Source organism: Pieris brassicae, chromosome 12 (assembly GCF_905147105.1).
Source record: "Pieris brassicae chromosome 12, ilPieBrab1.1, whole genome shotgun sequence".
NCBI classification, from domain to species: domain Eukaryota; kingdom Metazoa; phylum Arthropoda; class Insecta; order Lepidoptera; family Pieridae; genus Pieris; species Pieris brassicae.
In genome coordinates this window covers 5,012,318-5,026,598 of record NC_059676.1, presented here as the reverse complement: position 1 = coordinate 5,026,598, position 14,281 = coordinate 5,012,318, and the positions used below count along the sequence as shown (strand labels likewise).

General features: G+C 32.5%; 1 protein-coding gene across 2 annotated transcripts; it reads left to right on the top strand.

The window, feature by feature from the left end:
* The first annotated feature begins 411 nt into the window (after positions 1-411).
* On the top strand, positions 412-13,986 carry LOC123717541 (pancreatic lipase-related protein 2-like). 2 transcript variants are annotated; one of them, XM_045673588.1, is made up of 8 exons: positions 412-491; positions 8,018-8,075; positions 9,250-9,388; positions 9,977-10,090; positions 11,793-11,944; positions 12,419-12,639; positions 13,075-13,231; positions 13,587-13,986. In XM_045673588.1, exons 1-8 carry the CDS (start codon positions 443-445, stop codon positions 13,693-13,695), a joined length of 999 nt encoding a protein of 332 aa, XP_045529544.1. In that variant the 5' UTR covers positions 412-442; the 3' UTR covers positions 13,696-13,986. The 2 variants fall into 2 exon arrangements, with proteins under 2 accessions (XP_045529544.1, XP_045529543.1); XM_045673587.1 differs by lacking the exon at positions 412-491 and adding an exon at positions 6,862-6,984.
* The last annotated feature ends 295 nt before the right edge of the window (positions 13,987-14,281 follow it).

The following is a 14,281-nucleotide window of genomic DNA, read 5'->3' as shown; positions in this document are numbered from 1 at the left end:
TAAAAACCTGTAATTTACCACTAATTATACATGTTTAGAGTTGTCCAATAGAATACCAATTAATTATGTCAAATGCCTAATACATACCTGTGTACATCGTTGACCTATATTGCGATACAATTGGCCTCATTCAAGTATCGAGATGTCAGATTTCCATTTGCTTTCGTGACAGGCAATGTGAGCTCTTGACGCTAAGAGCCTTGAGGGCGTCTCTAATTAGAGATTAATTGAATAAGGGAGCGAAAAGGCTTTGCTACTAACGTGTTAAAACAGAGGGAAGTAATAATTTTAACGCAACGCAGCCGCGAACTAGTTATTACTAATTAATTAGTCATTCCGCAACAGTTTTTCACTTTTCATATACCAGTTTGTATGGTATGTTATTTGTATAAAGTCAGTCGAACGCCACGCGTTGTTGCGTGCACACGTTGTGTATAACGCAATGTTCCGTGCTGTATCTGTTAGTTGGAAAAAGTACTGGTGGGGAACAGGTAAGAATTACTTGGATATTACTAAATGTAAAATATAATCTTATTAAAATGGCTTTTATTTTTACCTGAATTCGAAAATTTAAATCAACAGTTTTGTTTATCTCGGTCATTGAACATTTCTTTTAAATGTAAAGTATTATAAATTGAAATAGAAATGTACCTGTATTTTATTTAATGTTAAAGAATGCGGCTGCTACGGTCATTGGTTTTGGCAGCAAAAAGCATTGTTGTGCCGGCTTAGAATTTGTGTGTATATTTGTGTACGTTCCCACTCGGCTACTTCCGGAACACGTGGGATTGACAGGTAATGCAAAACCATATTGGTTAACGGTCAATGCCATAGATAAGATAAAAAAATACCGTTTCGGCCTTGAAAGAATTAAAAACAGGAAATTTGAATTTAAACCTCCTAAACAAGCAAGCGTTTGAAGAAAATCCGACCTATAATAATTATTATACATAGCAAACAAGAATATACATCACGATTTATTTGAATTTATGAATAGAAAATAAAAATATAACATAAATGAAGGGCATAGTAGTTCCACATCGATGAACTCTAGCAATTATATTCTTTAGGCCTCGAGTGCTTAACCCCTTATCAGGAATTTTATCTACCGTTTACAACTTTAGTTTGAGTTTGGATTAGTTAAACTATGTTTCATTTTGTTAGTCTGATAAACAAAACACATTTTTTTAATTAACGAAAATTGTCGATACAATTTATCTTTTACCGGAAACAATTTATAATAACTGTACAGATTGCTTAACACATCTTTATCTGAATAATATTAGGATAACACGACATTTCGATTTCTTTTCAGCGACTTGTGGTAATTCATTTTATAATGCTTTCATAAATACATTTGCTAACCATAGACTAAAAATAGATTCGAGGTCTCGTTTATTTTTATCCCATGTTATAAATACGATAATGACGTAACAGTCCCGAGGAAATCCCGTCTGGATGAGTTATGAATTCAGCTAAAGCTAAAAAAACAGTATTGTGAGTGCAAAGTTATGGAAAACTGCTGCACGTTTAGATACGAATAAGTTTGGCCTAGGCCTAGACATACAGAAGACTGATAAGATACTCCAGCTCACCTCACCACTCTATAATCGAAATGGCGTAAGGTTGTAAGCATCTAAGGAGCTCCAACCAATACACCATGCTCCTAACCTAACCTAACATTGAAGCAATACGCCAAAAAGAAACAAACTTCAGAGATTTAATTTATAAAATTGATATTTATGCGAACAATAAAAAAAATATCAACAGAGAAATGTTATAGCGATCAAGACGAAGCAAAATAACATTTGTACGGTTGATATACATGTAGCATTTCACACTAGGCACTTCGATTTATTTAGCAAATTAACTTTGAAAATCACTTTGGGTTAGATCGTGTTTATTATGAATGAACTATTTTACTATAGCAAGCTCATGATGCATGTGCGAAACTCTCGCGAGACACTTGCTATATATACAACATCATACTAATAGTTCCATAATTGATTCTCCTTGGTCTTATTGATTCATTGTAATGTTTTATGACGCAATCAGCTCCAATTAACTCACTTGTCTACTACTGTATGTTGATTTAAAATCCAGCTGTGATTCGGTGTATACGTTTTGGTAGAAACATTTATGAAACTGATGAATATTGCGAGTAATATCAAGAAAGTAAGAATTGACAAAATAGTAAGTAAGTCTTGCCATGTTCTTTAATTAACTAACTTCTAACTTTATTACGTTAGCGTAATAAAACAGTAATTTCTCAATGGAAAAATGGAGCGTTTAATATGCAACATGCACGAATACATAATATTTGAATAGCATTTGTAGAAAAAAAGATATTATAGAATTTCATTAATTGTAATAGAATTATTACTATCATTGTTATCGTTATTATATATTTTTGTTATTTATGTCTTCGAATCAACCGTGGCGCGTAACGGAAAAATATGACGCGTAACGGAATAATGTGACGCGTAACCGAAAAATGTGACGAAATATTTTACAACGCCGATAAAGAAGTTTCACTTCAATAGTAATAAGAAAATTATTCAAAAATATGTTTAGAACTTTTACTTCACCCTTATATAAATAGCAGTTTTCTTCTATATATATATCGCTTACCCCAAATCTTTATTTTTTCAGGAAAAAGAAAAGAAGGTAATGCTGGTATTACTAGGATACTAAGTACATTACATATATAAATATATCAAATTAAAGCTAATTTTGTTTTCCTATTCCACGATTTAAATATTGTAGTTATGTTTTTAGTGTAAATAGTTTAAAAATACGACGACACACGTAACCACCACATTACGACGGTAATTTTGACGAAAGTCTAGAATTTAATAAGCATATATAGACATATATTATTACTACTCTTTCCTTGTTTTTAACTTTCGCATTAACTTAATGATTATTTGGTAGAGTTACAATCTAAACTAAATGTTTATGGTTGTTGCTTTCTATTTCAGGAAAGTAAAATTAGTTTATTAGTAATTAGTTGTTATAACGAGTATTGCTAACACTGTCCACAAAATTCTTTATTTAGAATTATTCAGAAACAAGATTTAGAAAAAAATAACAGTTACACCTAACCAAGGAAGCCAAAAATGAGAAAACATTAAAGCAGACGTTATAGTTCTTTACGAATTTGTTCCCCGGGCAGCTATATGTTCACTGTTTACGACAAAAGGTAATTAAACAAAAGTCAAATTAAGTATAATTTTCGTTTATTTTATAATTATTCAAGGGTTTCATAAAAATATTATAAAAACTATTAAAATTACGTATACACAGTATCAATAAATGTATCGTTTTTGTAATATATATCACATATAACTTTTATGCACTGTTTAGCTGTCTTTGACCAAGGAAACTAGTAAAGTATAAAACAAGATTATTTAACATTTTCCTTTTAAATTATTAGCTTTTATAATATTGTCATACAAAAAGAAATTAAGGTATATTTTTTTGCATATTGTAGCATCGTTTTTAGAAGCTTTTCAATAATAGAGATAGTTTCAATAAAACAAATAAAAAACGTTTGTATGACAATATTATACAGATAGTATTAGCATGTGTAATACACCAACTTACAAACCCCTATTTTTTACTCCCTATTCTCTTGCACTGGCATATGACTTGCAATTAAATTAAAAATATGCTCTTATATAAACATATTTTCTTACACATTATTTAACTATAAAGGCACACTTGACTTTCTGACCTACATAAACACAGTCATTGAAATTGTAAAGTTGCCTATATTGCGGCACTGTGGTGGTTCAACATTTTAATCGTAGTTTTTAAAAAGATGTGTGCGTGTACTAGCGTACACACGTAATAAGTGAAACTTCTTTATGACCTTATTTTTCGGAAAATGATCTACTATATGCAACTTATAGAAATTGGTTAAATAAAGTTAAATTAGATAAAGTTTAACAAAAGGCTTTTATTATCATAGACATGAATACAAATAATACAACTATTTAATTTTACCTGATTACTACCTACTAAGATTATTACAGAATTTCATTAATTGTAATAGAATTATTACTATCATTGTTAAGATTATTATATGTTTTTGTTATTAAGGGCTTCGAATCTCTTCGAATCAACCGTGGTAGGGACAAGAAAAAGATGGCGCGTAATGGAAAAATGTGACGAGTAACTGAAACATGTGACGGTAATTTTTTTTCCAACAACGACAAAGAAGTTTCACTTCAACAATATCTAAAATCATTTTATCTTTTTCATGTAGGCCTTCGCCCCGCTTAATAAGATTTAGAATTTACAGATTCAGATTTTATTGGTATAACAGATGTCGAATCTAATAGGTTGTTTAATTGTAAGTGCTTCTTCGACTGAATTACCTAAAACCGCCGTGTTGGTGTACGAAAATGTGTCATTATTCATATGCAACGCATATGACATTCTTGTTATATGCGTTCAAATTGAATCACATTGATAAATTTAAGGGACTTATATGGCAGGAGGAGGAAGGAAGACATCGCTTAGCTTAATGTATTAAAGTTATTGGTAAAAAAATTGACTAATACTATTTGTAGAGTAACTAGAAAGTTAATAAACGGCACTGTTTTGAGGTCACAGTCACACTCAAGTTGAACTTGAAGTCCTGTATGCCACTGAGGGCAGTGAGAGCCAACAGATTTAAATCTGTTTTCTCTGGGAAGAAATAAAGGAAGACGGTAGAAGTAGGCGGTATCATTTTCTAATAGATGGTACAAATACTTTCAATACGTTTCGCTTGATATTACATTTATTAAAATGGATTAAATAAACTAAGTATTGAATAATGTTTTAAGATCCAAATTGATTGAATTGTATTAATACCATAAAAAAAGAAACCCAACCTTGAAGTGAATTCTTGGAAAAACCACGTTGGAATAATTCTTGGAACTTTTATACAAACAGTTTGGAGCCAAAGCAAAACTATGATCTGTGGTGGTTTAATTGCGCGACTTAGTCCACGACGTCCATGAAATATGTTGTTCACCTATAAATGTGCTTTTTTTGTGCGCGAACTCTGTTAATACGTTGGAGTTAACCATCGTAAGGAAGCTGGCAAGATTGTGCAAAAGTTTTTTATTAAGATACGCGTTTGCACCATTCATGGTGGAAATTTATTTATTTACAGCATTTTAAATGTTTTTGTAATTAATCATAATTTTATACAGTTAGCAGACAACTTCTTGAGGTAAATTACGTCTTCAAATCACACTATACACACACGGTTTCCGGCGAAGGATCAAGAATACAGTGATATTATACATGCAAAGGTCTAGGCCTCCTAAAAGAAGCCCATTCCATTTTTAAATAGATCTATAGGTTATGGATCCCTTCTTGTCCATAAAATAAAATGTTCAGTGATTCATGATATCTAATCATTACATTGAAAATAATAAAAATACATAGAGTAACTGAACTAAATTAATCTCTATTTTTTTTATTTGAACATATTGTCACGACTGCATTTTGTTATCTATTACAGATCACTGTCACATAACGCTGCCCTATAGATAAGAAAAAGTAGATAAGATAAATTAAGTATGGTAATTTAGTCAGAGCAAGATTTATATGATCAAAGTTATAGACAAAAGGAATTAAAGATTTCCTTGGTACAATTTTTTTTTTCATGAAACCTAGTGTGCTTACTTAAAGAAACAAGATAAAATAAATATTACATTTTTACACATTATTTTGCACCTTTATTTCTTATTTCTTAGCTATATCAATATAAAATATAGTTTCGGAAGGCCAATTTCAAATACTTGAAAATAAATAACATTGAGTTACCAAAAAAAATAGTTAATAGTTATTTGTACATTTGTCATCGCCAGTCCAGGTTTCTAATCAGGAACGAGAATTAACCAATCATCCTAGTAATTTAAAAATATCATTGCGTACCTAATTATAATATATGTACTTCATATGTAAATCTAAAAATGCTTCCGCAAGCGACGGCTCATTAAAAGTAACAACTGGCCTTTGGTTTTACGAATTAATTGACAAAAAAGGTTATTCAAGGCTGATAATTCAAAGTCTATACCATATCACAACAACTACCTCCACAAAATGCATCTTTACTCTATGACTGTACAACATAATTAATTCATAATAAAAAACAATACTGTTTACTAATACAATAAATATTCAAATACGGGATATGATGAAATTCATTTTAGAAGGCGCGAAATTTCTATAGTCTATTCTTAAGTATTGTAGTTTATACTCTGTGGCATAATTTAATTTTGGCGCCACTAATACTTTGAACTAAGAATGTATAGATCTTTATATGTAGGTGAGTTTTAAATTTAGAATACAATCTATGTCACTAAGAGATCGGTTCTGAGTGTATCGTTTAAAAAAATACATAATAGATATTATTTAAAATCCAAGGTGCTATGGAATTCTTTCATACGTACAGTCGTAGCTTTTAAGCGAATATGTAATGCTAATTTTGTTATACAGTAAATAATATATTAAATTCGGTTGTTATTAAAATAAAACGGGAACAAAAAATTATCACTGGCTTGTGTGATGAACAAAACGTTCGGTGCTGTGAAATTTAAATGCATTTTACTTCGTTAAAACTATTTCTCTTAATTAACTAATTATATTTTATTTTAAACCTACTAAAGATAATCATATGATAAATAAATATAGGGAATATAAAAGACTATAAGTCTAATAGTTTTTCGTAACAACGTAATAACATACGTCCGTAATCCAACCTTTAAACCACAATGACTGACACGCAAGGTTAATATACATATAATACATTAAAATTACCAAATCATAGAACAAAAAGTCATTTTCCTTTTGAAACAAGTAAAAGACAGTCTATTGTTACACAAGTATAGACAAAGATTCAAATCAAAATGTTTTGTATATATATTTTATTTATGTTATATCTATGTGAAATATATGGTGGTGGCGATAGAGATATTAAAGGTGAGGTGCAGTATACATTGGTACTATATTATGATAATATCTATAAACAGCATTCTATACAATTTATTTTTAAACCATTGGATAAAAATTATGGGGGTTCGTGGTCGATGTGCTGGTGACCATGTACACCTTACACATAGATGGTCAGCAGTAATTGAGTTCAAGGGAAGCCGCTAGCGGTTGGTTTGGATATAGCGTAAGCCTTCGAACGGGTGTGGCATAAAGCGCGTCTCTCGAAGCTTCCAGCCTATGTGCTCTGATAACTTATGCGACTGGCTGGCCGACTGCAGCATGAAAGTTGTCATCCACGCCCACAGGGTTGTGTCCTATCATGTTTCTTATGCATATCAATCATATGCCGCAACTGAGTATCATTAATTGCTATGCCAACGATAGCACTGGAGGTACTCACTACACTGGCAATCATGTTCATGAGCAGCTGTCGATCAGTATCGGAACAAACTTATGTCTCTCTGTCTGTGACGAAACTCTGTTACATGGAGTCTCGGACTGGGGTCGACGAATACTAGTCTAATTTAACTCAAAGAAGACATAAATTTCCGCGTTTTCCAATTAAAAAGCATCCTTTGTCGCTACTCCTCTCTTCGAAGACTCTCTCCTTAAAGCCACAACTATCATCGGAATACTAAGCGTTCGCGGTCATTTGGAAGAGAAGGTTAAATTAGCCTCTGAAAAGCTCAGTGTGCTCAGCAAGGCGGAACAGTACATAACTCCCGCCCACCACTTACAACACTATAAAGCACAAATTCAGCCCGACATGGAGAACTATTCTTGCCTCTGCGTGGTAGCTCCTAGTACCAATTCTAACCACTTGACCGTATTCAACATAGAGCGGTTAGAATTGTCGACCCATGCCTACACCTGGCTAAGGTATTTCTGCATCTTTTACCGCATTTATCACGGAGTGTTCAGAATAGATGAAATGCCTCATTCTTCAAAATTCCACATACCTCAAAGTCCATCTAAAATGGAAGGAAATTTTTTTTTCAATAATATCTTGATTTTTTTTCAGGCGTACTCCCTGACAGAACTAATCGAATAGAAGACATTTATCTTCGAGTCTATAATGGGTGAGTACTTCAACAAATTGTACAATAGTTAATTGCTATGTAAATTCATTGTTTTATTCAAAATTGCTCTTTGCCCACTACGTAATTTGGATTACGTGAAACATAGTTCATGACAATATATGTTTTTTCTCTGTTGAAATCATAATATAATCATAAACTATGGACGACTATTTGATTTTCTTATATAACTTTGGCGCTAAATTGCCACAGACCTTAATTTATTACCGTACTCTATATCCATAGATTTTTTTTTATAATAGTATCAAAACGTTTTCTCTAATAATATGAAATAATAATAATAATGAATAAGATAACCTTAACAATTTGACACTTCCACTTTATTTTATGCAATCTGATTTAAGTTAAAGAAAAGTTTATAACTGCATCAGTTTAAAACCGTAATAATAACTAATAATATGTGCAAGGATATGGTACAAATCTATGGTTCGCATAATCTGCCACTAGTACATTAAGTCCATTTTTAAAAACTAGTAGGTAAATTATTATATACCTTGATACAAAAGGTGTTTTTCCTATACAATTCCAGATAAATTTTTGGCACAGCCAATTTCTCCCCATGTCTACTTCGACAGATGTCTATTCCTGTTGACTTGAATATTTATGTTTTTGTGAATAAATAAGGACATTTCTAAAATATACATAAACGAAAGATAGAATATTACTTGTATTTGATTTAACATTAACGTTGTTAATTTATAAGCCTTGTGTCCTACTTTAATAACATAACGTATGCAGCTGACAGTAACGTTATTACACCGATATTCATTATACATATATAATAGCTATTCCTTTCATATGAGTTTAAACATGTTCAAAATATAGTTACAATTCATAGAAGTTGTACATGTACTTGTCGTGCGTCGAACTTTGATCGATCCCTTTGACAGTGGAAAATCTAATAATTTTACGATTTTATCTCTCAATGCGTATCAAAAAGTGGTGAAGACCTAAGACTTTGCACAGGTCTTAGCATATTCATTTTAAGCTTTTAAATTTGTTACAAATTGTAAAATAGTTAGCCACGAGATCAAAATCAAAGCAAAATCTTAATAAACGTATACCTAAGATTATTATTGTAAAAGATTGTTACTATCAAGAGCCTGAACGACCCAATGAAACGTCACAAACAAACCACATCTAACTATATTTCTAGTACAACATGCGAGGAATACGTCGACATGTCGTTGGAACAAGCGCATCGTGTGTTGGACGTCAAAGGCTTTGATAAAGACAAACGGACGGTCTTATACGTTCACGGATTCATCGAAACCGCACAACAAGAGAGTGTACAGGTATTTATTCTCTGTTAATTTCTTGGCTTTTAATTTTCTTGCATTTTTCTTATTCGCCATAATAGCCTGCCAGAGTTTTCTTTCGTATCGTTTTTTTTCTATTAGGTAAAATGTAATTCTGTTGACAAGTGACTTTGCGTTCAATGGAAAAAATTACAAGTATCTAAACCATCATAAAATGAGATGGAAAAATTAACGAAAAAATATAAATCAATGGCGCTACAACCTTTTTTTGGTCTGGGCCTCAGATTTCTGGATCTGTTTCATGATCGTTTGTGAATTGAAAAGGCAATAATATAATAGGTGCTCAGCCTTCTGTGCCTGACGCACGCCGTCGACTTTTTGGGTCTAAGGCAAGCCGGTTTTCTCACGATGTTTTCCTTCACCGTTCGAGCTAATGTCAAATGTGCACATAGAAAGAAAATCCATTGTTGCACAGCCGGGGATCGAACCTACGACCTCAGGGATGAGAGTCGCACGCTGAAGCCACTAGGCCAACACTGCTTATGTTATGGAAAAACCTTTGTAATACTAAAGTCTTGACTCAATTTTAATTTATGTTGAATAATCATTCGATTTTCCTTGCAGGTCATGGTTAGCGCCCACTTAGATGCAAGGCCGGACACAAACATTATACTCGTAGACTGGTCCAATATGTCGCATGGATCTTATTTGGTAAATGCAGCAAGAAACACTAAAAAGGTAATGCCAGAAACACTAAGGAGTAATTAGCATATTTGATCCCATATTTTAATTCGAACTATCCTGTGAGCGTGCCATCAGCGGACTTTCTATATGCGTAATTTACACTATTTCGTACGGTTAAGAAAAAATCGTAAAGAAGTCGGCATGTTCTGGAAACAATAAAGTTAAAAGCGTGAAACATGTACAGAGAGCTGTTTACTAGATACTAATTGCCCTTTAAATAATGAACTGATCACGAAACAGGTACATAAATCTGAGGCCCAGACAAAAAAAGGTTGTTAAGGTTAAGGCTCTATCTCGTTGAGTGCTGTCAAACATGTTCTAAAATAAATTTTTGATGCATTCTAATTCTTAGATAAAAATCACATTATAATTAACTATTAGAAACCATTATAAAAAACATATTATTCCCAATTACTAATAACTGAAATTCGTGAAACATAATTATTGTACAAAATATGCTACATACGATGCAAAGTGTATTTTAAAGCTTCAGAATATTTTATCTAAAGACTTTTGTGCAGTCCGCATTTGACAGCACCGCTTTTCCATGAATGCTAAATAAAATTAAAATACCATCTGACCCAAGCATTTCTAAAACATATGTACCTTATATTTATTATTATATTTTATTACAGCAAACAAAAAACTTGTTTTTGGATTGCATGAGACAATGTTTTTTATTAAACCAGAAGTGATTTTAAAGTTAAGTACGTGTTTATTACATATTGTTATAAAACAAGTTATAAAAAAATATCTATCTGCAATATCTTGCTCATTATAATGTTTTTGTCGCTTTGTTTGGTTCAACAGTCTGGAAAGAATAACAAATACACAAACATGTTTTTTACTATTTTAATGTGTCAAAAAAGGCTATTATGGTCGAGCGAAACCCTTGGGTTTGAATATCACCGAAAAATTATTGTTTTGGTTTCGCCGACGTGTATGGCTTCTTGTTTAGGAGACTTCAGACCGGACAAATCCGAGATTAGGACTTACACAAACACAATGTCCGGAATACGTAAAATTGTACTTGTACTTGTAAAGGCATTATTATAGCCATTTAAATTTAATAACATCTAAATTGCCTGTGTAAGGGAAGCTTATTCTAACTATCGCTAATGTTATAGAGGAGTCGATTCCTAATTAAAATATCAGTCTAGTGGCGCTACAACCTACTGTATATCAGTCTTGGCTTCAAATAGCATTCATATACTTAATAATTGTTGTATTTTATAGCTTGACAGATGTCGTCGATTTTTGGATTTAAGACATGCTATCCTGACGATGTTTGCCTTCACCATAGAATCATGTTTTAATTGTCAACATAGAAATAGAATGCCATTCGAACGCTGTATATTTCTAGTTTTATATATAGAACAAGGGGAAAATGGGCAGGAACTCACCTGATGTCGCCCACGGACACACACACCGCCAGAAGGCTCACATGTGCGTAGCTGGCCTGTTCATTTGGTATGCCTTTCTTGAAAGATCCAAAGTTGAATGGTTCGGAAATACACCAGCTGTTTCCACATAGCTGTGTTGAAATAGAGAACTTGAAGAAATTAAACTTGTTTGAAATAGAGCTCAGGGTTGAGAGACTGAGCATAACGCAACGTAGTGGCTCATGTTCCAACAAGTACCTAGAACGTTAATCCAAAACAGGGAGATGGTTTTATTTCTATTGTATTGTCTTCAGGTAGGAGCAGCAGTGGCTGAACAGATCCACAAATTAATAGAAGGCGGTGTGCCGGTTGAGAAGCTACATTTGATCGGTCACTCACTAGGCAGTCATGTCGCCGGCTATATTGCACGAGAGCTGAAAAATAGATATGGAAACACTGTCAAAAGGTAACGTTAATTTATACATTAACTTCTTGTTTTAAAACTTTAAAATTATGTATTTTCCAAAACCCGGTTTTTACCATGTCTGTTTATCATAATATTTAAATTGCCATTAATAAATTTCTAGTAAATATCTTCGCTATTTTGAAATTTATCAACGTAGTAAAAGCCGAAAGATGTCAGATATCGGGATATCTAAATTGTTACGTAGGTAATTTAGTAACAAAAAACATACGGATGGCGCCAAAACACAAGCCTGGGCATGCCCTACAGTGCAGGAAACTACCACAGATTATAAAAAAAAACTTGGATTTCGCGATATATTAAACATTGAAATTTATTTCTTAAATTTGCCATGACTCTTAATGTATAAAATAGATCAAAATATGTATAAGTTAATTAGTATAAGAAACCAAATATATGCGTATACAGTATAAACTATAGACAACTTATATTTTAACATTTATAATAAAATTTCAGAGTCACTGCCTTAGATCCAGCATTCCCTGGATTTTACCCCGACGGGATTTTAATGGAACACATAGCAGAAAAAGATGCCGAGTTCGTAGATGTTATACACACAGATGCGGGAATGTATGGAGCTCCAGTGAGGACAGGATCTGTGGATTTCTGGCCTAATGGTGGGAAGAGTATACAACCAGGCTGCCCGAGATTTGCACCTGTACCTCTCTCAGAAGATAGTAAGTGTAGATAGTCTATGTTTAACTACGAGCATGATGACAGTATTGTACTTATATTATGACCAGTATTAGCAAGATTGTATTCCTTGATTATATAAATAATTGAAGACAATTTACTCCAAGGAATATCATTTATATTAATATTATAGAAAACTTTTACTCACCTACCTTAGGTATAAATTTTGATTTTGATTTAAGGCCCGTATTCCATAGAGTATCTTATTTTTTTTTCAACTTGTATTTACCTTTCAACTAGGCTAAAGTCCATTCGACCATATAGGTAACCTTGTACGTTCTAAAAAGTACCTCAAGGCACAATCGTTGTTTAAATTTATCAAATATGTCAATCTTCATATAGAAAAAATTGTTTGATGTTCTCGAATATGGTTTCTGATATTATGTTAGTCAATATTACCATGGGTCATGCATTTCCAGACTTGTGCAGTCATTGGCGATCATGGAGGTTTTACGCAGAGTCCGTTCGAAATCCCGAAGCCTTTCCTGCCTCACCAGCGGAGTCCTATCACAAGTTTAGAGAAAACGCATCTCCTGAAGCAGGAATGATATATATGGGAGCTAACTGTGATACAAGGTAACTATTTTGGTGATTGATTGCTAAAACTTTTTTTTTATAAAATAGGGGGCAAAACTCGGACTTAAATACGAGTACCTATGTATTAACCTTGAAAATTAAATAACATTTTAGATATAGGTGAAAAACACATCAAATTCCGATCTAGACTTCTTGATATTTTTTCTCAAAAACTAAGTATTATAAATATTATACTCTATATTCATACACATATACTTAAGAAAAACGTTCAAATTATGATAATATATTATCTATTATCTTTTTAGTACTCTCTATCTTATATCGAAAAATACGTTAATTTTCTGTTCTGTCTTTTTATTATTTTCGTAATATTCTATTAAATTTCTTATTTCAGTGCCCGAGGATCGTTTTATTTAACAACGAATTCAAAATCACCTTTCGGCAAGGGCTTGGACGGTATTTATTATAAGAAAGATAAGAAGAACAACGATAAAAAGAAATGAATCATATTGCTTCAATATTTTCTTCTGTGATGGTTCGATGATTAATCTCATAAGTAATTTGAATCCAGTGTTATAATAAACAAAGTTTCTCTCGAGTAAAATCAGACAGAGTAAAAATACCAAAGACAATAAAAAAAATAGTTGTTTATAAAATCAAAGACAATTAATGCAATTATCTTTGGTAAATCAAGAGATTTATATTAGGTCCTTACATATGAAATTGGCGTTTTGTCGTACTGGCCACTTTGACCTCAAATACCTCCTTTTTGGTTAGGAATTTCAAATTCAAATTTGTACAGCTATTTACTCATGTATTTGTGCTTCGATGACCGTCATTCATTTGTTTTTTTCTGTTTGCGTCACTCATTTTACAAAATGGGAAACTTAAAGTATCGCATTATTTACGAGTACGAGTTCCGCCGTGGCACTAGTGCTGCGGAAACGACTCGAAGGGTGAATGATGTGTATGGCAGTCATGTTGCAAAGGAAAACACAGTTCGTTTTTGGTTCCAACGTTTTCGTTCTGGAAATTTCGACCTGCAGAACAAACCCCGTGGACGGCCTGAGACCCAAGTTGATAATGAAG

Bases quoted from the DNA above. Each gene is read 5' to 3' on its own strand.
- LOC123717541 (XM_045673587.1), top strand. From the start codon at position 6,912: ATGTTTTGTATATATATTTTATTTATGTTATATCTATGTGAAATATAT. The intron at 11,945-12,418 runs GTAACGTTAATT...ATAAAATTTCAG, and splicing joins TATGGAAACACTGTCAAAAG to AGTCACTGCCTTAGATCCAG. The intron at 13,232-13,586 runs GTAACTATTTTG...TTCTTATTTCAG, and splicing joins GGAGCTAACTGTGATACAAG to TGCCCGAGGATCGTTTTATT.